The sequence below is a fragment of the Rhincodon typus genome, chromosome 13 (assembly GCF_021869965.1).
Source record: "Rhincodon typus isolate 14 chromosome 13, sRhiTyp1.1, whole genome shotgun sequence".
Lineage (NCBI taxonomy): Eukaryota > Metazoa > Chordata > Chondrichthyes > Orectolobiformes > Rhincodontidae > Rhincodon > Rhincodon typus.
In genome coordinates, this window is record NC_063344.1 from 18,015,433 (window position 1) to 18,041,714 (window position 26,282).

General features: G+C 42.9%; 1 protein-coding gene across 1 annotated transcript; it reads left to right on the forward strand.

Annotated features, from left to right (window-relative positions):
* The first annotated feature begins 1,277 nt into the window (after positions 1–1,277).
* On the forward strand, positions 1,278–25,902 carry dynlt2b (dynein light chain Tctex-type 2B). The gene is made up of 5 exons (XM_020534676.2): positions 1,278–1,425; positions 4,005–4,138; positions 11,488–11,557; positions 19,348–19,411; positions 25,707–25,902. Exons 1-5 carry the CDS (start codon positions 1,382–1,384, stop codon positions 25,752–25,754), a joined length of 360 nt encoding a protein of 119 aa, XP_020390265.1. The 5' UTR covers positions 1,278–1,381; the 3' UTR covers positions 25,755–25,902.
* Positions 25,903–26,282: the final 380 nt, after the last annotated feature.

Genomic DNA, 26,282 nt, shown 5'->3' on the forward strand with positions numbered 1-26,282 from the left:
AGCGGTAGTTGTCCTGTCCTTTGAGGTTCTTGGTGCATGTTGTCCAGCTCTCTGAAGCATATCATAATCACAGAGGTGTTACAGCACAGGAGAAGGCCATTTTTGTCTATGACATCAGCACTGGCTCATGAAATGAACATCGTTACCTAATGACAATTTCCTGATTCATCCCCATTACCTTTCATGTTATTTCAGTCTAAGTAATCATCTGATGCCCTCTTGAGCATTTCAGTTGAAGTTGCCTCCAATACATTTCAATGCAGTGCACTCTAAACATGAACCAATTGTTGATTGAAAACATTTGTTTTGTCACGTCACATTTGCTGCTTTTGCTAATCGTTTTACATCTAGGCATAAAAATCTCAGTTCTGAGGAAGGGTCACTGGACCCGAAACGTTAACTCTGTTTTTTCCTTCACAGATGCTGCCAGACCTGCTGAGCTTTTCCAGCAATTTCTGTTCTGTTTACTTCTAGGCATTCTTGTTCTTGTTACTTTTTCAAGCAGGAGCAGTTTCTCCCTATTCAATCTACCCAGCCCACTTATGAATTGAAACCACTTTCAAATCACCTTTAGCTTTTTGCTCTCTAAGGGGAACAATCCCAACTTCTTCAATCTATCGTCATAACTGAACTGTAGGAGCAGGGGCATCACTGCTGATTGATAAAACAAGACGTTAGCCTTGGCTTTGCGATTGTGTTATACGATTATCCTTTTCATAGAGTTGTAGAGCATGGAAACATACTGTTCGGTCCAACTCATCAATACTGACCAAATATCCTAAATAAATCTCGTCCCATTTGCCAGCATTTGACCTATATCCCTCCAAACTCTCCATTTACATATCCATCCAGATACATTTTAAATGTTGTAATTGTACCAGCCTCCATCACTTTCTCTGGCAGCTCATTCCATACAAGCACCACCGTCTGTGTCCTCAGCTTTCTGAAATTTGAGCTGACACATTGAAGAAATGGTGAATTTTGTTGTCAGTGGTTGCTGTCTTCAAGATTTTCTTGCTTGGGATTGACACTGAGGACCATTTTTTTTCTGATATGGATCTTCTATGCTCCATCTGCTCCAGCATGATTTGAAGCCCTCTCTATTCTGGATTGTGATATTTAACGGTAGAAAAGCATCCCTCAACCAGGGGGAGGTACAGGTTGTTTTTTTGTTGAGGTTGAAGGGGCAGCAGAAAGGATTGACAATGGAGGCATGAAGTGGAGGGGGGGCGGAAATGAAGCAAAGAAGGGGAATGTTCTACCGGGGCGACAGGCTGGCGGACAGCGAGCGGGGCGGAAGTGCGCGAGTCCGAGGTGGGGGGGAGGGGTGTTGTGGCGGGGCGGAAGTGCTTGTTGCTGGGGCGACCAGGCCTTCGGTGAGATGTCGGAGAACACCTACAGCATCAGGCCGGCTTTTCAGCACAGGTATAGGGGCTACGGGGAGAGGGGAAGGTTGGGTACCCCCAGACTAAGGGAGAGACTGTGTACCTGGAGGAGGAGGAGGGAGGGAGAGATCAGGGAAACAGAGCGAGAGAGACGGTGTAACCTGAAGGAGAGAAAAACAGTCTTCTTTATTTTACTAGACAACAAGGTGCAGGGCTGGATGAACACAGCAGGCCAAGCAGCATCATAGGAGCAGAAAGGCTGACGTTTCGGGCCTAGACCCTTCATCAGAAAAGGGGGAGGGGAAGGGGGTTCTGAAATAAATAGGGAGAGAGTGGGAGGCGGATAGAAGATGGATAGAGGAGAGGATAGGTGGAGAGGAAACAAACAGGTCGAAGAGGCAGGGATGGAGCCAGTAAAGGTGAGTGTAGGTGGAGAGTTAGGAAGGGGATAGGTCAGTCCAGGGAGGACAGACAGGTCAAGGGGGCGGGATGAGGTTAGTAGGTAGGAGATGGAGGTGCGGTTTGAGGTGGGAGGAAGAACAGGTTAGGGAGGCGGGGATGAGCTGGACTGGTTTTGGGATGCGGTAGGGGGAGGGGAGATTTTGAAACTTGTGAAATCCACATTGATACCATTGGGCTGCAGGGCTCCCAAGCGGAATATGAGCTGCTGTTCCTGCAACCTTCGGGTGGCATCGTTGTGGCACTGCAATAGGCCCAGGATGGACATGTCGTCTGAGGAATGGGAGGGGGAGTTGAAATGGTTCGCGACTGGGAGGTGCAGTTGTTTCTTGCGAACCGAGCGTAGGTGTTCTGCAAAGCGGTCCCCGAGCCTCCGCTTGGTTTCCCCGATGTAGAGGAAGCCACACCGGGTACAGCGGATGCAGTATACCACATTGGCAGATGTGCAGGTGAACATCTGCTTGATGTGGAAAGTCTTCTTGGGGCCTGGGATGGGGGTGAGGGAGGAGGTATGGGGGCAGGTGTAGCACTTCCTGCGGTTGCAGGGAAAAGTGCCGGGTGTGGTGGGGCTGGAGGGGAGTGTGGAGCGGACAAGGGAGTCACGGAGAGAGTTGTCCCTCCGGAAAGCAGATAAAGGTGGGGAGGGAAAGATGTCTTTGGTGGTGGGGTCGGATTGCAGATGGCGGAAGTGTCGGAGGATGATGCGTTGGATCCGGAGGTTGGTTGGGTGGTACGTGAGGACGAGGGGGATTCTTTTTTGGTTGCTTAATGTCTCCTTAGCCATGGCTGGATTTAGATTCTGGCTTAAACATCTGGGAGTCAGGAGGAGCAGTGGTAGGCAGCAAAAATCTCTCTCTCTCTCTCTCTTTCTCCTGGTTGAAATGTGGGTTTTCTAATAAATTATACACCTCAGTGTTTTGACTACCTTCCAAAACCCTGAAGGGCTTAATTGTGACCATTCCCAAAGATTTAGATCCGGCTTGATTTTCACCCAAACTGAACGGTTTTGTTTGAGCGTACTACACGGCTGTCAACGATTTTGAGTTTGTTAACACGAAACTCTGTAGACTTTAGGAATTCGTCAGTCTCTAGCTGTTGTCTTAATAGCCATTGGTCAATAAAGGTGTTTTCCCTTTTTAGTTAACATCATCTGTACAGTGCTATTGTTTTCTTGTGTATGTGTGAGCATGTTTTTTTGAGATTAAATAGGCTATAGGTCTAATTTTGGATTATAGTTTAGATTTTAACCAGTTTGCAACTTACTTTAAGAATTCCTTTTTCGTTGTAATACCAATAAACTTGGTATTATAACTTGCCTGAATGAGTGCAACACCAACACCAACTTGCCAGGACGTGGTCTGGGCTACAGCATTTCAGCTGTGAGGAGAGACTAAATAGATTGGAGTTGTTTTTCTCAGCAGGGAAAGCCAAGGGGAATCCTGATTGAGGTATCCAAAATTATGAGGGACATAGATAGGGTGATTGGGAAGAAACTTTGCCTCTTTGTAAAGGGCCCTCTTTCTGAGTTGTACAGCTGTCTGGCTCTGAGTCAAACTTGATACTTGTTTGGCACACTGTCAACCACCTAAAACATTTGCTTTCTTTACCATTGATGTAAAGTGGTAGCACTGTATATCACTTACAAGATAGACTATGTAACTCATCTAGGACTCTTGAAACAGCACCTTCGAGAAGGACTACAGCAGCAGATGCATGGGAGCATTAGACACCTGTAAGTTCCCATCCAAGTCTCTCATCATCCTGACTCAGAAGGAAACGACATTGGAGTTCCTTCACTCTCAATGGTCATTCCAAACAGTACTGTGGGTGTCCCAACCCCATGTAGACGGCAGTGCTTCAAGAAGGCAGTTCGGAAGCACCATCTCAAAGACAATTAGAAATGGACAATAAATGTTAGCCCAAAATGTTGATACCAAAATCCTGTAAGTCTGGAAAATAAAAATTCTGCACCCTAACGTTTTCAGGGGAGATGGGCAAGTAATTGACAAACCAAAAAGCTGTTGCGATGGTTCACTATACATCAGTGTTTTGTTGTATAAAACAGTTATAGCTTTGGTGTAATAAAGCTATGCACCTAGTGCAAATTAACTGTTAAAGCTGTGGGCTGAATGTACTAATAGGTAACGTGATTATTATTAGGTTCAAGACAGCCGTTGTGAAAGGGAAGATCAATAATGTGCTGAAGGAAGAATTATCAAACAAGTCTTACAATCCAGAGGAAGTCCCTTTCATGACTAGGAAGATTGCAGAGGCTATAAAGACTCAAGTGAAAGGTATTGTATATTTGTATCCCATTGTATCCATTGTTAAGCTAACTTTACAAGGTACAATTAGGGTGAATTGGGACTTCAGAATTGCAATTTCTACTGCTTCGAACATCGCCATCCAGTGGAAATAAACAGCTTTGCTATATTTGTAAGCATTTATTTAGCACTTTCACCATGGTAAAACACCCCATGGTACTTCCAAAGGGAGTACTAAGGAGGAAAATCCAGAACTTGTGGCTTAATCAGAGGAAAACTGTGGGTGCTGGAGAAAGTAAATTTGAGGATGTGGAAGAGACCAGAAGTAGAGGAGTGCTGTAAAAGATGACAGTTATGGAGGGTTCAAAAACAAAGGAATTTTCAAGTTGGTGATACGGGAGCCATGTGGCAAGCATGGTGGGTGTTATTGCTGTTTGTAATATATGTTAATGATTTAGATTTGGGAACTAAATGTAATATCTCAAAATTTGCACATGACATAAAGCTGGGTGGCATGGTGAGCTGTCGGGAGGATGCAGCAATGTTACAGTGTGATTTGTACAGGCTGAGTAAGTGGGCAAATATATTGCAGACACAGTATAATGTGGATAAAAGTGAGGTTATCCACTTTCGTAGCAAAAACAGGAAGTCAGATTATTATTTGAATTGTTGTAAATTGAGAGGGGGGAATGTTCAACAAGATTTGGGTGTCCTTGTGCACCAGTCACTGTAAGTAAGTGCACAGGTGCAGCAGGGAATAAGGAAACAAAGTGTATGTTGGATTTCGCAATGAGAGGATTTGAGTACAGGAAAAAGGATGTCAGATTCCAATTAAACAGGGCGTTAGTGAGGCCAGACCTGGAATATTGTGTGCAGTTTTAGTCTCCTTATCTGAGGATTGATGCTTTTGCTAGAGAGAGAGTGTGGTGAAGGTTTACCCAATTGGTTGTTAGGATGGCTGGACTGACATATGAGGAGTGATTCAGTCAGTTAGGATTGTATTTGCTGGAGTTTAGAAGATTTAGAGGGAATTTCACAAACTATAACATTCTATCAGGGTCAGTGCATTGAGTATAGGAGTTCAGAGGTCATGTAGTGGCTGTAGAGGACATTGGTTAGGCCACCTTTGGAATACTGCGTTCAATTCTGCTCTGCAATAAGAAAGATGTTATGAAACTTCAAACGGTTCAGAAAAGATTTACAAGGATGTTGCCAGGGTTGGAGGGTTTGAGCTATAGGGAGAGGCTGAATAGGCTGTGTCTATTTTCCCTGGAATGTCAGAGGCTGAGGCGTGACCTTAGAGAGGTTTATAAAATCATGAGGTGCGTGATAGTATGAATAGCAAAGGTCTTTTTCCCAGGGTAGAGGAGTCCAAAACTAGACGTTTAAGGTAAGGGAGAAGAATTTAAAAGGGACCTAAAGGGCAAGCTCTTCATACAGAGGGTGGTGCATGTATGGTATGAGCTGCCAAAGGACATGGTGGTATAAATGCAACATTTAAAAGGTATCTGGATGGGTACATGAATAGGAAGGATTTAGAGGTGTTTGGGCCAAATGCTGGGAAGTGGGACTCGATTAATTTAGGATTAAGGGTGAGGTGATGGCCTAGTGGTATTATCACTGCACTGTTAATCCAGAGACGCAGGTAACGTTTTGGTGATCCGGACCTGAATCACGCCACGGCTGATAGTGGAATTTGAATTCGATGAAAAGAATCTGGAAATAAGAGAATAATGATGACCATAAATCCATTGTCAATTGTCGGAAAAACCCATTTCGTTCACTAATGTCCTTTAGGGAAGGAAACTGCCATCTTGACCTGGCCTGGCCTACATATGAGTCTAGTCCCACAGCACTGTAGTTGACTCTTAATTGCCCTCTGGGCAATTAGAGATGGTAATAAATGCTGCCAGGCCCGCCATGCCCTCATCCCATGAATGAATAAAGAAAAAAAATCTGGTTGGCATGGACGAGTTGGACCGAAAGGTCTGTTTCCATGCTACACATCTCTATGACTAGGCAGATTAGATACACGAAGGATTTTCCTGATGTCCAGAGTTCAGAACCAGGGGTAATGTTTTAAGGATAAGGGCTAAACCTTTTAGGACTGAGATGAGGAGAAAATTCTTCACCCAAACAGTGGTGACCCTGTGGAATTCACTATCACAGAAAGTGGTAGACGACAAAGCATTGTGTTTTCAAGAAGTATGAATATAGCTCTGTGGTTAAAGGGCTATTGGGATTAAGGTTTTGAGCTTGATGATCAGCCATGATCATAACGAATGGCGGAACAGGTTCAAGGGATCAAATGTCTACTCCTCTTCCTATCTTCTATGTTTCTGTGAGGGAAAAGGATTTACTGCAGGTTTGGATGTGTTCAAGTCGTGTAGGTACAGACTTTGAGGCTAACCAAGAAGAATATTCACATTTAGAAGCAACAGAACGTGGGTGAGGATTTCAACAGCAGATGAAGAATGGTGGAGTTAGGCAAAGTTACAGAGGTGATAATAGGCAGTCTTGACTGTATTCTTGGAAATGAACAATGCTACTGAGTCATGTCATGTTCCCAGCTGATGTCACTACTGGACAAGGTAGGTCCAACACTGAAATCTGGCTTGATGGATCATATTTTGTTCTGTTTTCATTTAACGAAATGGTCTTTCACTGAACCACAAACGCAATTCTGCAGATTTGGTATTAACAATAAAACAGAAGTTTATTACATGAAATAAATTCGGACAAAATTGAATAAAGCAAGCTATTTATATATGGCACAGTTTTAAAATAATTGAAAACACACTGTAAAATAAAATCCCATCTATTTCAATACCATCTCTTTGCAGCGCTCAAACACCAACGAGAGAACCCTTTGCTGTCACATCTACAGGTTTGAATTAACTGTTTCTTTCAATTCCTTGTCTTAAGAGTTTTATTGTCTCTGATTATTCACACAACTAAGCTTAGACTTTCCCAGCTTTTAAATATACCTTACAGGTTCGAACCATACATTTCTCGTATGAGCGTACGTTTCTCTTGGGGCGGCACTGTGGCTCAGTGGTTAGCACTGCTGCGTCAGTGCCAGGGACCCCGGTTCAATTCCACCCTCTGGCAACTGTTTGTGTGGAGCTTGCACATTCTCCCCATGTCTGTGTGGATTTTCTCCAGGTGCTCCAGTTTCCTTCCACAGTCCAAGGATGTGCAGGCTAGGTGGATTGACCCTGCCAAATTGTCCGTAGTGTTCAGGGATGTGTAGATTTGGTGGGTTATAGGGGCTGAATCTGGGTTGGATGCTCCAAGGGTCGGTGTGGACTTGTTGGGCCAAAGGGCCTGTTTCCACACTAGGTATTCTATGATTCTATGAAACTTTGAAACTAAACATCCTCACACTTAAGGCAACCTGTTTCCTAACTGTTCTGAATCCACTCTTTTCTCTGGAAGAAACTGTTTTTACATCTAACTTCAACAAGATCTTGTGCAAACTGAGACCAAAGGCTTTCCAATGTGTGGGTTCTTCCCCAAGCAAAAAATATCAATTCCTGATTTTCTTAAACCAAAAAAAGCTAGTGCTTTCTCTCCTCACATAGCTCTCACAGTACAAATAAATTCCTATGATCACTCCAGGAATGTTTTGTCTCTCTTATACAAATTGCAAAATCATCTCTCCAGACAGTTTGACTAGTTAGTCATTAAACTCTCTCATATACACAGGCCAAAAGCACCGTGTCACTGGTTCAAAATCCAAACTCTAAAATAGAAGATGTTAGTATATATAAATCACATACTCTACATCCCAGGTGGGGACTGGATTGGGATTCTTGGATAACTCCTCCTAAAGAACCTGCACTGGAATAAGGGCTGAATTGCTATGCTCTGTTCTTAACCAGTCTATAAAGGTTGGAAAAATTAGGTTAAGCAAGTATTGCATTGTCTAAGTAGCCTTAATTGTCTGGGAAGCAGTTTGTTCTGTATTTTAACCCCTGGTTCCTGAAGGCTTCGACCCATTGATGGATCATGGCCCTCAAACTCTATTTCAGGGCAATGACTTTTCTTTGTGTCAGGAGTAGACAAGAGACACCCTTGCTTGGATAATCCTGTTCTCTAGCAGAAGTATTTGAGACCTGACAATTGTCTATTGACAGAAACATTTCTACCTTGATTTGTGTGGCTGCATATCATTGCACACTTTGGCCAGACATTCTGATGGTCGGAGAGTCATGGGAACACCTCAGATTGGAGTTGTATGTTGGAATCATACAGTATCTTCAATCCGCATAACTCCATAGGAAATCCGTCTAAACCCTTCCTATTCATGTACCCATCCAGATGCCTTTTAAATGTTAAATAAAAACCAGAAGAACTGCGGATACTGTGAATCAGGAACAAAAGACAAAGTTGCTAGAAAAACTCAGCAGGTCTGGCAGCATCTGTGAAGGAAAAAACAGAATTAACGTTTCTGATCCAGTGTAGTTCTGAGGAAGGGTCACCGGACGAAACGTTAATTCTGTTTTTTCCTTCACAGATGCTGCCAGACCTGCAGAGCTTTTCCAGCAACTTTGTTTTTGATGCCTTTTAAATGTTGCCTGGGAAGTTGAATTTTCTGAGGGCATTTCCCTGTTTTTGGAACCCTCCAAATTAAAGTTGGAGAATTCAGAGAGTTCCAAGTCATTAGAGTTTAATAGCTATCCAAGAAAGATTAGAATATTAGACATCTGCTTCGGCTCCTGCGTAGAAATTAAACTAACATTCTGACTTATCACTGATTACTCCACACCTCGGCTACACCTCCTTAAATCCCTTACAATCCTGCTGGACGTCCCCATCCCAGGGAGGCTAACCTCTAACCGGCCGAGTCCACCCATGGGTGCCAACAACCTCCCTCATCCCTGATGTTCTGACCCCACCCATCCCACCCTGAATCTAACACCCCCTTCCAAAGATTGGACCTGACTTCCCCTGACCTCCAAACTACTCTAAGCATTCATTCACTTACCATGCACTCTAATATCGTACCTATCTGTCGCCTGGCAAACTACCAATCTCATTCACCTGGTGCCTTGCCCCCTCAACTGCCACCCTAACCCCACATTTATCTTACATCTTTACATTTCACAGGAGCTAGCAAAATATCTGGCTGCGCTGCTGCACTTTGAAATCTCAGCGCACAGCATACTTGCTTCTGCAAATGGGTCTGTGGTTTCTACACTGATTTCTCTCGCTGCTGAATTTGAGAATTCCTGCAACAGGAGAGTCTTGTCCAGGTATGGACAAGTGCAGAAGACACCTCAAGCTAAGTTGCCAAATTTTATTCAGATTGACTAAAATACAAGTATACTTCACTTGCTTGTTGCTGTCAAAATAAAAGCCACCCCTTTTGATCCTCCAGCACCTGAGTATCAGGGCCAATAGCACCCTCCATGACCTCAAACAAAAAATCTAGAGGTGAGACCGTTTCACCGTCAGCTGATTCAGCTTCCTTGCATCTGTTTCATTCCGCCCCCACTTGCTTTGTCTCACCTCTCCTCCATTGCTGCTGAACCTATTTATCATTTTGCCTTTCAATTTCTCAAATAAGGTGTCCTTGTATGCAGATATCTCAAACTGCCCTTTCTCCACCCATGCCACTCCTTCTATTCTAGCAGATTGATTTAAAAAGTCTTGTCGTCTCTTGGCTCAGTGGGTATCATACCTGCCTCTGATCCACAAGGTTCTAAGTTCAAGGCCCATTTCAAAGCTACAGCACAAGGTTGAAGGTTCGGTGCTGTGTCATCAGACAGTGCTGACGTTTGACTAAGATGTTAAACTGAAGCCCCATTTGCTTGGTCAAGTGAATGTATAAGATCCAATGACAATATTTCAAAGAAGAGCAAGTGAATTATGCCCAATGTTCTAGGTAATATTTGGCCTCAATCAACATCACAGAGAAACTCAGATTATCTGGCTATTCTCAGATTGCCATTTGTGAGAGTTTGTTGTACACAACTTGACTGCCATGTTTCCATACATTACACCCGAGCCTACACATCAAAAAGTGTTTAATTGGCTCTAAAGTGCATTGAGTTGTCCAGTGGTTGTCAAAAGTGTTATATAAATTTAACATATTCTTTCTTCCTTCTCTTTCATATACCTCGGTTGCTTCACCCCAATACACTGCCTTAATCTGCTGCAGTTCTACTTTCCTACATTTCTTATTGCTTAGACCTTTACCCATTATTTGCCTCCTTACCACCATGCCAAAGCTTTCCAACCCTGTAGAGCAGTCTTCCCAGATGCCCCATTGCCACATCTTGAGAAGTCTCCTGATCATTCTCCTCTGCTTTGATTCCACATATTTCACTCCTTTTCCTGTTTTCTTGTGTTTGGCTCATCCTCTACTTCATTACCCACCCTTTTTCCCCTCCTTTGTGAAGATCTAACTCTGTGATGACGCTAAAGAAAAATTAGCTTTCATTTTATTATCTGAAAATTGAATAAAAGTTCATAAACAACATAAGGTGGAGAAGGCCCAAGGTACTAAATGGTCAACTTCTGCTCTTACATTGTATTAGGATTTGTAGCAATAATAGGTGCTATGGCTCCTTGAGCCTGCACTGCTCTACAGTAAGGTCATGGTTGATATTCTATCTCAGCTGTACTTTACTGCCCTATCCAAGGTGTCTGTCTGGAGTTTGCATGTTCTTCCCGTGTCAGTGTGGGTTTCCTCCAGGTGCTCCAGTTCTTCCCACAGTCTAAGGATGTGCAGGTTAGGTGGGTTAGCCATGGTAAATACAGGGTTATGGGGACAGGGTGGTGGACTGGGTGTAGGTGGGATGCTCTTTGGAGACTCGATGGGCCAAATGGTCTCTTTCCGCACTGTAGGGATCCCTACAGTTATCCCTGTATCCCTTGCTTCCCTCAGTGTCCAATCAATCTCTATCTTAAATACAGTCAATGACTGAGCTTCTACAGTTTTGTGGAGTGGAGAATTCCAAAGATTTACAACCTCATGAGTAAAAAGAGATTTCTGAACTTGTTGTTAAATTAGCATACTCCTTATCCTGAGACCATGGGCTCCTCACTGACCACATGAAGCTACCCTGTCAATCCCCTTAAAAATTTTACATCTTTCAATGAAATCATTTCTCATTCTCGGAACTTAAGTGAGTTGGTGCCTGATCTCTCGTAGCACAATTGTCATGTTTCAGGTGACAATCTAATGAATCTGTTGCATTCGCTCCAAGGCAAGCTTACCCTTCCTTAGGTAAGGGAATCCAAACTGTTCACATTACTCCACCAACATCCTGTAAACTTTAACGTTTGTAAGCATGATAATTATTAGCTTTGCTTTAGAAATCTGTATTCAGAAGCAATAATGTTTCACATTTTGTGTTCTGTTTCTGCAGAATGTGCATTTGAGCGTTACAAACTGGTGGTTCAGGTTGTTATTGGAGAGCAGCGAGGTGAAGGAGTGAAGTATGTTATTTATTTATCCTAATTTGCTTTAAACTTGGCCAGTGATACTTTGTATTACATTTCCATCATCATCACAAGGTGCTCTTTCTTTGGACTGGTGTTCTTTAACCTTGCCAGTGAGGCTGTTCAAGGAAAGCATGCCATTGGTATAATTTGCAGCAAAGATCACTAGGGGCATGGGCAGGAGTAACCACTGCTGTTGAAAGCTTCTTCCCAACTGTATGCTGGCTAGTCGGTTGGCTGAATTGGTTGGACGGCTTGTTTTGCGATGAGGCGTAATGCCAACAGCATGGGTTTAACTCCTGCACTGGCTCAGGTTACCATGAAGTCTTGTCCTTCTCAAACTCTCCCCTTGCCTGTGACATAGTGACTCTCAGGTTAACCTACCACCAGTCCTCTATCTCTAATGAGAGAGCAACCTATGGTTTGGTAAGACAGTGGTGACTTTACTTTATGCTGGCTAGTTTTAGTACCTTCTAATGATCTCTGTGCCCCAAATATCCACTACCAGAGCACATGGCAGGATTTTCCCTCTGAACTTCGGGACCTTTTGAACTCTATGCCTTTCTTTATTAAGTCCAGAATTCTGTATACTGTTTTCTTTCCTTACACTCCAAAGTGCTATTATACACAACTGAGTGACCATTCCACCACCAAAATCACCGTGATTTTTGTTTTGCATTTTTTAAAAATTACTAACCTCCACCAACCTGTATGCCTGATTAATTACTTACTGAACATGATCTCTGATCATCAATGATTTATTCACATAATCCCACTCTGTTGGTGCACCACCTTTGTATCCTTTATTACTTATTGTCACTTTGGTCTTCCTATAGAAACCTATCACTTTACATTTCTTTGTATTAGATTTCATCTGCCACATGTGCTTCTATTTCACCAAACAGTCCATATCCCTTGAAATTTATCACTGAACTCCTTACAGTTCACAATACTTTCAATATTTTAGTCACCTGCAAATATTGAAATTATGCCCTCCACACCTCATAACGGCAGCCTTTTGTCTCAAGATGGTTGGGTTTGCCCCATGGTGTTTGTCTCCGCGTTAAGCATCACCCGGTGTAACACAGGAGCCCCACTACGGCTTAGCAGTCTTTGCTGCATTTGCAGCACAGGAAGACAGCTGGTGGCAAAAATTGACTGTGTTCTGTTTTATCTGGGCCTCTTCATTGGTCATAGATAACAAGGTGTAGAGCTGGACAGCAGACCAAGCAGCATCAGAGGAGCAGGAAAGCTGACGTTTCGGGCCTAGACCCTTCTTCAGAAATGGGGGAGGGTAAGAGGGTTCTGAAATAAATAGGGAGCGAGGGGGAGGCGGATAGAAGATGGATAAAGGAGAAGATAGGTGGAGAGGAGACAGACAGGTCAAAGAGGCGGGGGTGAAGCCAGTAAAGGTGAATGTAGATGGGGAGTTAGGGAGGGGATAGGTCAGTCCAGGGAGGACGGACAGGTCAAGGGGGCGGGATGAGGCTAGTAGGTAGGAGATGGGGGTGGGGCTTGAGGTGGGAGGAAGGACAGGTTAGGGAGGTGGGGACAAGCTGGGCTGGTTTTGGGATGCGGTTAAGGGAGGCAAGATTTTGAAGCTTGTGAAGTCCACATTGATACCATTGGGCTGCAGGGTTCCCAAGCGAAATATGAGTTGCTGTTCCTGCAACCTTCGGGTGGCATCGTTGTGGCACTGCAGGAGGCCCAGGATGGACATGTCACCTAAGGAATGGGAGGGGGAGTTGAAATGGTTCGCGACTGGGAGGTGCAGTTGTTTAGTGCGAACCGAGCGTAGGTGTTCCGCAAAGCGGTCCCCAAGCCTCCACTTGGTTTCCCCAATGTAGAGGAGGCCACAACAGGATAGATTACACCTCCTCCCACCCACCTTCCTGCAAAAATGCCATCCCCTATTCCCAATTCCTTTGCCTCCGCTGCATCTGCTCCCAGGATGAGGCACTCCACTCCCGAACATCTCAGATGTCCTCGTTTTTCAAGGACTGCAACTTCCCCCACTCAGTGATCGGGAACGTCCTTGACCGTGTCTCCCGCATTTCCCGCAACTCATCCCTCACACCCCCTCCCTGCAATAACAACCAAAACAGAGTCCCCATCATCCTCATGTACCACCCCCCCCCGACCTCCAGATCCAACGCATCATTCTCTGACACTTCCGCCACCTGCAATCCGACCCCACCACCAAAGACATTTTTCCCTCCCCACCTTTATCTGCTTTCTGGAGGAACCACTCTCTCCGTGACTCCCTTGTCCGCTCCACACTCCCCTCCAGCCCCACAACACCCGGCACGTTTCCCTGCAACCGCAGGAAGTGCTACACCTGCCCTTGCACCACCTCCCTCACCCCCATCCCAGGCCCCAAGAAGACCTTCCACATCAAGCAGATGTTCATCTGCACATCTGCTAATGTGGTATACTGTATCCGCTGTTCCTGTTGTGGCCTCCTCTACATCGGGGAAACCAAGTGGAGGCTTGGGGACCACTTTGCAGAACACCTACGCTTGGTTCGCACTAAACAACTGCACCTCCCAGTCGCGAACCATTTCAACAGCCCCTCCCATTCCTCAGATGACATGTCCATCCTGGGCCTCCTGCAGTGCCACAATGATGCCACCCAAAGGTTGCAGGAACAGCACTTCATATTTCGCTTGGGAAGCCTGCAGCCCAATGGTATCAATGTGGACTTCACAAGCTTCAAAATCTCCCCTCCCCTAACCTCATCCCAAAACCAGTCCAGCTTGTCCCCGCCTCCCTAACCTGTCCTTCCTCCCACCTATACTCTCCTCCCCCCCCCAGCCCCCCCCCCATCTCCGACCTACTCGCCTCATCCCGCCCCCTTGACCTGTCCATCCTCCCTGGACTGACCTATCCCCTCCCTAACTCCCCACATATAGTCACCTTTACTAGCTCCACCCCCGCCTCTTTGACGTGTCTGTCGCCTCTCCACCAATCTTCTCCTTTATCCAATTTCTATCCGCCTCCCCCTCGCTCCCTATTTATTTCAGAACCCTTGTACCCACCTCCATTTCTGAAGAAGGATCTAGGCCCAAAAGGTTTCAGCTTTCCTGCTCCTCTGATGCTGCTTGGCCTGCTGTGTTCATCCAGCTCTACACCTTGTTATCTCAGATTCTCCAGCATCTGCTGTTCCTACTACCCCTTCATTGGTCAGCTGAGCTTTCTGTTTTATGTTGCCCCTACTAACAGCTTTGTAGACAATCACCTTCTAGAGTTCATGTGCATCAGCAACTGTCTCCCAGTTGACATTGTCAGTGACCCACATTGCATCTTATTTTCAGGTGTCCTTGTAGCAGAGTTATGGATGCCTAGGAGGCTGTGACCCAATAGCCAGTTCTCCATATTAAATGGGCTTTTGTATACAACCAGCATTCCATCTGATGAACATGGCTGAGCCAGTGTAAATGTCTTTAGTTTCACAATTAATTTGTGTTGATGGGATTAGCTCCAGACCCTCTGAATGAATGACCTTGTACTGCCAAGAGACGCCAAGGATATATCTGAGACAGTGCAGGCAGAAACTGTTTAGCCTGTTTCCTGCCTAACATGCATTGTTCTCATCTCAGTATTATAGAGGAACGCGCTGAGGACACAGGCTTGGCGTCTCATAGTTTGTTTTCTCGAGTAGGTTGCTGCCGTTCAACACACTCTGAAACAGTCTGGCCATTATAGCTGCAGCTTTTGCAATACATATTTTAACTTCAGCATCAAGTGACACATTTCTGGTGATTACAGAGCCTAGATATGTGAAGTCATCAATTACCTTGAATCACCTTCTCAATGGTGGTATGGTAGCATTGTAGATTATGACATCAGTCTTCCTAATGGCCAAACCAACCTCTTTAGTAATGCCATTTAGCACTAAAGGTGTTCATAAGTGTGCAATACTAGTGTAGCATTATCATGATGGAACTTGGTGTGCCTTTGTTTTTGATCCCAAGTAAGCAAGGCTGGAAAGTTTTGTTTAAGTTCTGGTATGCAAGTAGGCAATCTCGGTAGAAAACATATCAGAGCAGCAAACAGATGAATATGCCAAAGAATACTGGGACCAGAACACCATCCTACTTTCCTCCATTGTGGATCTCAGAGCTCCAATGTTGCCTCATCATGGCTTGCCTTATATTGCCATGGAAAAGTGATCACAGTGAACAACTTTGACAGGCAGCCAAATTTCTTGAACAGTTTAAATTGACAATCTCTGTTCACCTTGAATGATTCAGTGAGATTGGTGAAAGCAATATGTAAGTCAAAGACTGTAATGTAAATTAAGGTGGCTTGGGTCCTGACCCAAAACATCAGCTTTCCTGTTCCTCTGATGCTGCCTGGCCTGCTGTGTTCCTCCAGCTCCACACTGTGTTGTCTCTGACTGCAGCATCGGCAGTTCTTGCTATCTAAGAGTCAACCACATTGCTTTAAGTCTGGAGACACCTAGAGAATAGGGTGAATAAGGACTCTACCTTCTCTAAAGGTCATTTGTTTATCAAATGTTTTTTTTAATGATAATTTAGCAGCTTCACAGTTACCATGACTGCAACTGGCTTCTTATAGCAGATTTTATTTGCTGCTGCAGTTTAATTTTAATCAGTGTTGCAGATTTGCTGTTCTATAGGGTGTTTTATGAGATTTCTCTTTAAAAGACCTTCCCCAATCTATCCTCACTCCTTCAATGTTGGGAATCAGTTTTCTGTCTGTTCCCTACAAAAGTAGGGAGAACATACATTTATATTCATATTTTCAAGCCTCAGGACAGCCATTGGAGTGCTTTGAAGTATAGATTCTGTTAATTGTAGGAAACACAGCTACCAATTTACACACAGCAAGATTTCACAAACAGCAATATGATAATCATCACAAAATTCTGGCTCATTGATGTTAATTGAGGGATAGAAATTGTCCCAAGACATGAGGGAGAATCTTATTGCTCTCTATATAAACATACCCTGGGATTTTTAAATCCGCTGGAAATGATACATGGGACTTCGGTTTAATGTCCCATCTGAAAGGCAGCACATCTGGCATTGCAATACAGTACTCCCTAGACCCACAGCTCACCAACTCAAGCAAGAATATGTTTTGTTCAGCTAAAGCTAATGTAGTTGAAAATGTTGTTTCAAATAATTCTTTAATATCCTTGAAGATATATCCAAGTAGTCATGCATATTTCACACTCTCTTGCTATTCTGCATTGAAGTCACACACAACATTTCAATGTGTTTATCAGCCAAAATTATGGGTGCAAAGAACTAGTCTTTCTGGTTTGAAACCTGCCCTAAAATAGCAATAAGGAGAATGTTTATAGGAAAATCACTTGTACTGTGAAACATACTGCTGTGAAAATAGCATAGAAACATTTAAAGTGAAGACAGAGGAGTTTGCCAGCAGAATAAAATGTTATATTGACAGAGTTAAATGAAGATATCTGGATGAATGCTGGAGCTGACCATAAGTTTAGACTCATTTGGTTAAGTAGCTGTTTTTGTGTATTACACTGTCCGTAATTCTATCATGTTAAATAATGTAGAATTGAAAGCTAATCTCAATCATGGTGACCATGAAGAACTCATCGATTGTAGTAAAAGCCACCCGGCTTATGAATATCCTTTAGGGGAGGAATTCTGCCATCCTTACCTGGTCTGGCCGGCATATGACTCCAAAACCAAAACAATGTGGTTGACTTTGAATGGCAGTCTGAAATGGCTAAAGAAGTCACTCAGTCCAAGGGAAGTTAGGGATGGGAAATAAATGCTGGCTTTGCCAGTCATACCCCCATCCCGAGAAAGAATAAATGCAATACTAAACTTCAATTTTGTTTACCCATAAACGTTGTGAGGAGACATTAGGGCTGAGCATATGGTTAGGTGTTCCCGGCGGAGGTTGATGATCGCTGGGATTACCAGCTGAAAAATCACAGTCTAACTCACCCTCTTCGTTGGTCCATTTAAATTAATAAGTGTCATATCTGAAGTGTCTCAACTGTAATTTCCCAGCTGGTGGTCCCTGCGAGGAAATAGTACTGTGTTCTATGTAATAAATCCCTCTTCTTTTAAGATGTCTTTTAAATTGTACCTCTGTAACCACCTGCTTCAGAATTTGTTCATGTAGCTCAGTATCAAACTTTGTTTGACCACGTTGCTCTTGTTAATTTGTTGTTGTTTATTGAAAACTCTATTTCTCCAGATCTGTCCGTTCCTTTATTTTATGTTACCTTTTCTTATCCTCCCTATCAAATTTATCATACATGCTGCATTAAATTTCATCTAGCCTTACATCCACCCCCTTCCTCCAGCTTGTCTGTCTCCCCTCGACGTCTATCACCATCTTCCTCACAGTTACTTCCTAGTTTCTTGCAAATTCTTAATTGTACCCTGTACATCCAGGTCTAAGCTATAAATAAATGATAATGAAGAGCAGGAATGCTAACACCAAACCTGTCTTGTCTCATCATAAACGGTTTACCTGCCTGAAGAACAACTGTTGACCAATACTCTGTGTAGTGTCACTCAGCTAATTTTATGAACATGTTGCCAATGTCCCCTTTATTCCATGGGATTTGACTTTGCTGACCAGCTTGATATGTACCACCTTTCAAATCCCTTTTGAAAACCCAGAACCATCACATCAACCCCACCACCCTTATCAATCCTTAAGATGTTCCTTTATCTAACAGCTCAGTCAAATTATTTAAACACCATTTTCCCTAACAAGTCCATGCTAGTTTCCTCAATTAATCTAATTTGTCTGTTAATCATGGCTGTTAATACTGTCCTAGATCATTATTTTTAAAAGCTTTCCCAGCATCAATGTTAGAACAGATCTGTGGGGGCTCTTGTAGCATAGCAGTAATGTCCCTACCTCTAGGCTAAGACCTGTGTTCAAGTCCTACCTGCCCCAAAGATGTGTCATACAGGTTGATTGAAATAGCTAAAACTGGTTTGTAGTTACTGGGCCTCTCTTTACACCCCTGTCCAAAAAAAGGATGAAACATTTGCAATTTTGCAATTTTCCAATTTTCTGATGCCAATCTGTATCCAAGGATTGAAAGATTATGGCCAGTACCTTTGCAATTTCCACAGTTACTTCCCTCAGTAACAGATTCATCTCATCCTATCTTGGTGACTAATCAACTTTAGATACAGCCAGCTTTTCTAATAAAAACAGAAAGAACTGCAGATGTTGTAAATCAGGAACAAAAACAGTTGCTGGAAAAGCTCAGCAGCTCTGGCAGCATCTGTGAAGGAAAAAACAGAGTTAATGTTTCGGGTCTGGTGACCCTTCCTAATACTTCCTCTTCATCAATTTATAGCCCAGACGGTGTCTAGACTAACTCCTGTTGCACTATGACTTTGACAGCATCACCTTCCTTGATAAAGACAATTCAAAAGTATTCTTCCTGTGCCTCAGTCATGCTGTCTCCCTCCCTCCATGAATTCTCCCTAAATTCTCTTTTTGGTCCCTGCCCTTTCACAACACCTTGTACTACACTTTTATTTGCATGTAGATGACATTTGAATTCCCTTTTATGTTGGCTACCAGTATCTTTTCGTGTTCTGTCTTTACATTTTTTAAATTCTTTTCTGAATTTTCTATATTCAGACTAGTTCTCGCTTACTTCAACAACTTGATATCCATTGAATGCATCCCTTTTCTGTTTTATCTGAAGCGACTTCTTTCAGTGTGTAGTGAACTCTAGCTTTGGTTGCTGTACATAAATTTCAGTTGTTACTATATTAAAATAACTCTTTGTTTCCTTTTAGAATGGCTGCACGGTGTTTCTGGGATGCTGACACAGATAACTTTGCACAGGATGTGTATATGAATGTAAGTGTAGAAAACACAATAATGTGCATATTTGGCATATGTCTATAATAAGAATTTTCTCTTGACCAGGAATTGTTTTACCTCTGCTTTGCTTTAGTTGGTCAACAGATTAAAACAAAAATTGTGCTAGCGTTCCTATCTGTGGCAGGAGACCAAACATGGGTATGTAGGAAGTGCACCTTCACTGTTCCAGATGGTCAATAAACAAATGATAACTAAATTATTGATGAAGAATAATTATTTATTATCAAGTTATCTCCAATGTCATGGAATTTGAACTTATTTTCTGGGCCATTAGTTCTGATCTCTGGATTACTCATCCAGTAATGTAGCATACAGTTTATGTAATCATAAATGCATTACTGTATTAGTTGATATGTGACTGTGGCCAGTGAATGTGGTCACTTTGAGGGAAACAGAGCCAAACCCAATCTCTCTGTAAGAGATTTTCTAATCAACCTTTTCAGAGATGCTGTTACACACCTGCAGCTAAATATTGGACCTTCTGGCTGACAGGTAGGCACACTACTTGCACTTCAAGACCCTAGCTCCTGTCAACACACTCCCAAAATGGTTAATGGATAATGACCAGAGGCCGGTCTCTGATGGTTTCCTCCACTCAGCTGAGAGTGATCAAATGTGGAGCAGGAACAATCTGAATCAGATAAACCACACAGTTCATTTCCTTAATGTCATCAGCAATAGAGGAAAGTATGGTAGTTAATGGGTGTGCTGATACTGATTGACTAGATCTCATTGTTACCATTTAGCTATCCAATATCCAGTTTCTCTCTTGCTGATACCATTAGAGTATGTTGTCAATTCTAGCTCAAAGTGATTGCATCCAAGGTATTAGTACTTCTGAGTGTTAGTACCCATGGCCAATCCTTTCACCTCAAGCCTTCCAAATCTCCACATTCTGGTCTGTCAATTTTGCTGATAATATTGCTGTTAGTGCTTCTTGATACGCTGTTGCTTACACTTCCTCTTTTTGAAGACTTGACTGTATTGAATTTAAACTGATTTCCTCCCATCTTGTACTCCTTTTCTGGATTTCTGATTATGGCAAAACTCTTTTCTCCCTCCTCCAACCTCCTTCAAGCCTGGCATCTTTTACTCATTGACCCCATCATCTCTCCATCGCTTTTAAACCTTGATGGGTGTTGGCACATATCTCTAGCTCACCACCATATCTCTTGACACCTCCACTACTGCACATTTCTTGTGCAGCCTGATTGACACACAGTGCTGGATGTGTGGAGGTTTCCTGTAGCTCAATACTGGGAAAGTATTGTCTTAAGTTCTTGTCATCAACTCTGTTTTCTAGCTGCCTCCTCCATCCCTGTCTTGATCAACTGTTTGAATCAGGTTGTTCACAATCTTGAGTTCCCACTTTGCCCTTCTATAATCTTACAGTCACAGATCTGCATCAATGCCAAGACTACAATTTTGACATTACCTAACCCTCCTGCTGTCTCAGTTCATCGACTGAAACAATCATCTGTGTCTTTGTCACCTATACACTCGACCATTCCAATGCACCCCTAACCAGTTTTCTAGCTTCTACCTTCTGTAAACTTGAGTTCATCCAAAACTCTGTGTCGTACTCTGCACAAAGTCCTGTTCGCTCATCACCATGATCTCACTGAGGTACGTTAGTTCTTGGTCTGGCTTGATTTAAATTCTTATAATTGGAGGAAGCACAACCCCACTCATGTCTGTAATCTCTGCCAGCCCTACAGCTCTCTGAGCTCTTTGCATTCTTCTGATTCTGGTTTGTTATCACACCACCATAGGCAGCCATGCTTTGACTGGGCCTTAACGTCTACAATTCCCTACAAGTTCTTTATCTCACTATATTCCTTTACATAGAACAGTACAGCATAGGAACGGGCCCTTTCTCCCACAATGTTGTGCCGAACATAATGCCAAATTAAATTAATCTCTTCTGCCTGCCTTTGGTCCATATCCCTCCATTCCTTGCATATTCACGAGCTTATCTAAAAGTTCCTTAAACACCCCTAACGTATCTGTCTCCACCACCAGCCCTGGCAGAATGTTCCAGACTCCTATCACTCCTTGTGTAAAAAAAAAACTTGCTCCTCACATCACCTTTGAACTTTCCCCCCTCACCTTAAATGTATGCCCCCTGGTATTAGACATTTCAACTCTGGTGAAAAAGACTCTGACCGTCAACCCTATCTGTGCATCTCATAATTTTTTAGACTTCTATGAAGTCACCCCTCAGCCTCTGCCGCTCCAGAGAAAACAACCTGAGTTTTTCTAGCCTCTCCTTATAGTTCATAGGCTCTAATCCAGGCAGCATCCTGGTAAACCTCTTCTGCACCCTGTCCAAAGCCTCCGTATCCTTCTTGTAATGTGGCAACCAGAATTGAACGCAATACTCTAAGTGCAGCCTAACCAATGTCTTATAAAGCTGCAACATGACATCCTGACTCGTGTACTCCATTCCCCTACCAATAAAAGCAAACAAGCCATACGTCCTTTTTACCACCCTATCAAATTGCATGGCCACTGTCAAGGATCTATGGACTGGAATCCCAAGATCCCTCTTTAAATCAATGATGTTCTGTGTCCTGCCATTAACTGTATACTTTTCCTCAATATTTCATCTCCCAAAATACTTAACCGGATTAAACTCCAGCTGCCATTTCTCTGCCCATATCTGCAACTGATCTCTATCCCACTGTATTCTTTGACAACTTTCTACTCTATCTTTGTAATCTTCTGCAAACTTACTAACCCCCCATCTACATTTTCATCCAAGTCATTTATTTATATCACAAACAGCAGATAATCCCTGCAGAATACCACTCATCACTGACATCCAGCCAGAAAGACGCCCTTCCACCACTACCCTGTGCCTGCTATAGGCAAACCAATTCTGAATCCACACAGCCAAGTCACCATGGATCCGATGCATCTTAATCTACTGGATGAACCTCCCATGAGGTACCTTGTCAAAAGCCTAACTAAAATCCATGTCAACAACACTGCTGTACCCTCATCGATCACCTTCGTCACCTCCTCAAAATTCAGTCAAGTTAGTAAGACATGACCTGCCCTGCACAAAGCCGTGCTAGTTAGGCCATGCTTTTCCAAGTGTGAGTAAATCCTATCCCTAAGAATTCTCTCCAATAGCTTCTCAAACACCGATGCGAGACTCACTGGTCTATAGTTTCCTGGATCGTCCCCATTTCCCATCTTGAACAGATGAACAACATTAGCTACTTGCCAGTCCTCCAGGACATCTCCAGTAGCTAATGAAGATACAAAGATCTTGATCAAGGCACCAGCAATCTCCTCTCTTGCCTCTCTCAAGAACCTGGCGTGGATACCATCGGGCCCTGTGGACTCATCCACTTTACTGTGCTTCAGGAGACCCAACACCACTTCTTTCTTGATCTCAAAATGTCCAAGCATATTAGCATGCTCCACACAAATCTCACTGTCCTTCATACCCTTATCCTGGGTGAATACCATTGCAAAGTACTCATTTAGGATCTCGCCCACATCCTTTCCCTCCAAGCACAAGTTCCCTCCATTATCCTTGAGTGATCCTACCTTCTCCATTGTTATCCTCTTGTTTTTATATATGTATAGAGTGCCTTGGGACTGTCTTTAACTGTCCTTGCCAATGTCATTCATGGCTCCTTCTCACTCTCCTAATTCCCTGGGTGAGTTTTTTTTCCTGCTTTCTTTATATTCTTCACAGGCCCTGTCTGATTTTAGCTTCCTAAACGTCACATATGCTTCTTTTTTTCTTTTGACTAAATTCACAACTCCCTCATTATCCAAGGGTCCTTTATCTTGCCATCCTTGTCCTTCCTCCTTATGAGAACATGCCAGCCCTGAACTCTGATCAGCAGGTTTTTAAAAAAATCCCACATGTCAAATGTTGACTTGCCCTATGACAGTTTGTCCAATTAACACTCCCTAACTCCTGCCTAATACTGACGTAATTTGCCCTCCCCAAGGTCCTGACTTATCCTTATTCATAGCTATCTTAAAACTTAAGAAGTTGTGATCCCTGTTTCCATAATGCTCTCTGACTAAAAGGTCAGTCACGTGGCCAGGCTCATTAGCCAATACAAGGTCCAGAATGTGCCCCCACCTCCCCAGTTGGACTATCCACATACTGTTTCAAGAAACCCTCTTGAATGTACTTCACAAATTCTTCTCTGTCTAAGCCTCTTGCTCTAAGGGAGTCCCAGTCAATATTGGGGAAGTTAAAGTCACCCACTATGACAACCCTGTTGTTATTGCATCTTTCCATAATCTGCCTACATATTTGTTCCTCAGTGCCTCAGTGGCTGTTGAGGGAGACCTACAGTATAATATAAGACTCTTCCTTACCATTTCCCCTTACCCGACTGGTGTCCTAATAGCTACTTAACTTTTTAAAATTTGTTCAAGAATTGTGTGCATCACTATCTAGACCACTGCTTATTGCCCATCCTTCAATGCCTATTTTGTTTGAAAATGTTACTGTGAAGCCTCCTGAGACTTTTTATTGTGTTAAAACTCTATGATCCCATGATCCTTGATGCTTCAATTTGTTTTTTCAACTAAAGGTAATGAATCATATTGAGAGTCGAATATACAATTGCTAATGAAATACAAATGTTTCTAAGGCTCCCTGCAATTACAAAAGACATGAAGGACTAGAGAAAGTAAAGGTAATAGTGAAGAAACAGGAAATAAAACATTGGGAAAAACAACCCTATGCTTTATGATAACTGTCCACTTTTTCCTTGTATGTTCAATTCCTTTTATCTAGAAGCGTACTCAATTGTCTCTTCACTGAGCTAACCTATTCCCTATAACTCGGTCATCCTTTGATTGAATTAGCCCTCTATGACTCCCTTGTGTTCTGAACCTTCTCCCTGTTAGGTTGTCATCAACTTTGTCAGTTCTGTCCATAGTCATGGGATTTCTGACAACTTGGTCAAAATCCTGAAACTTCTTCCCCAACAGCACTGTGAATGGACCTGCCCCAGGGGGACTGCAGCAGTTTAAGAAGGCAGCTAACTACCACCTTCTCAAGGGCATTTAGGGACAGGCACAAAATGCTGGCCTAGCTAGCAAAACCCACAGCCTGTGAAAGAAAACATAACAAAACCTGAAACCTCATTTCCAAAAAAAAAACTCCTTAATTTTGCTGATAGTGGAAACTATTGTCCATTCATAGCTTTAAATTGAAGGGTGATAGATATAGGACAGATGTCAGAGGTAGGTTCTTTACTCAGAGAGTAGTAAGGGCGTGGAATGCCCTGCCTGCAAAAGTAGTAGACTCGCCAACTTTAAGGGCATTTAAATGGCCATTGGATAAACATATGGATGATAATGGAATAGTGTAGGTTAGATGGGCTTCAGATTGGTTTCACAGGTCGGCGCAACATCGAGGGCCGAAGGGCCTGTACTGCGCTGTAATGTGCTATGTTCTATGTTCTATATTATCAATATTCAAAATTATTATTGTGGTGAGATACCACACACAGCATCCGAGATGAAAAGAATGAAGGACTTGCATTTCTATAGCACCTTTTACCATTATTCAATGTCCTAAAGCACTATTGTAATGTAGGTGACAGGGAGTCAAATTGTGCAAAGTCATCTCTCTCACACAACCGTGGGATGCTAACCAGACAACCTATTCTTGGGTGTTGGCTGGTGGGGTTTAAATATTGGGACCGATGCAGCTAATCTTTGAAATGATGGCCATCAAGCTGCATTCCTTGAGAGATTGGTTTAATATCTCATTTCAAAGGCAACACCTCTGAGAGTGCAGAACACCCTTTTCTAATTTTTTGATGGGATATGGGTGACAGAATTTGTTGCCCATCCCTAATTGCCCCCAGGCTGGTGTGGGCCTCCACCTTGAACCTTTCTGCTGCAGTTTGTTTGGTGTCAGAGTAGCTTGAAGGGCAGTTAACAGTCACTGCGTTGCCGTGGATGGATTGGGTAAAGATGGAAGATTTTCTTCACTAAAGGACACTAAAGTGAACCACATGGGTTTTTATAACAAATTAATGATAGTTTCACGGTCACCATCACTAATGCTAGCTTTTTAATTTCAGATTGGTAGGATTTGAAAATATACCCTCTGGATTATTAGTTCGAGAATATTGTCCCTCACAACTGGCATTGAGAGCATCAGCCTGCATTTTTGACTCCAGATTGACGAATGCCTTTTGAGCCATAGTAATGACTGTATGTTCAGAATGTAATAAATATGTCAAAATTTTGTATTAATCAGTTTGTCTGTTTTCAGGACAGCCTGTTCTGTGTTGCTGCTGCCTTTGGCTGCTACTACTATTAGCAGACGTCAAGGATCATCTGGAGCCAGCATTGTTATTAAATGTCTTTATTTGAATAATTTAAAGTTCTGTATGACAGATTTTATAACACAGTGCTTCATAATGTAATGGATTGCACGAAGAATAAATAAATGTAGTGATTTTATTAAATTTTTTGCCCGTAATTATGAAATACAGTCTGTGCAAAGATTTTACAAAAATGCTGGAATGTATGCAGCATATCTATCAGCATCTGAAAAATAAACAAATGACAGTTTAAAATACTGACACTGACACCTGTTCAGAGCTGGAAACTCTTAACAAGTGCCAATTATGACAGAAGCTACATACACAAACTAGTTGTGCATGCTTGTGGTGCCCTAATTGTTAAAAGGTCAGCAAGCAACGAGGAAAATATAGATATAACACAGTGTGGAGCTGGAGGAACACAGCAGGCCAGGCAGCATCAGAGGAGTAGGAAAGTTGACGTTTTGGGTCGGGACTCTTCATCAGAAATGGGGGAGGGGGAAGGGAGCTCCAAAATAAATAGA

Bases quoted from the DNA above. Each gene is read 5' to 3' on its own strand.
- dynlt2b (XM_020534676.2), top strand. From the start codon at position 1,382: ATGTCGGAGAACACCTACAGCATCAGGCCGGCTTTTCAGCACAG. The intron at 4,139-11,487 runs GTATTGTATATT...CTGTTTCTGCAG, and splicing joins TATAAAGACTCAAGTGAAAG to AATGTGCATTTGAGCGTTAC. The intron at 19,412-25,706 runs GTAAGTGTAGAA...GTCTGTTTTCAG, and splicing joins CACAGGATGTGTATATGAAT to GACAGCCTGTTCTGTGTTGC.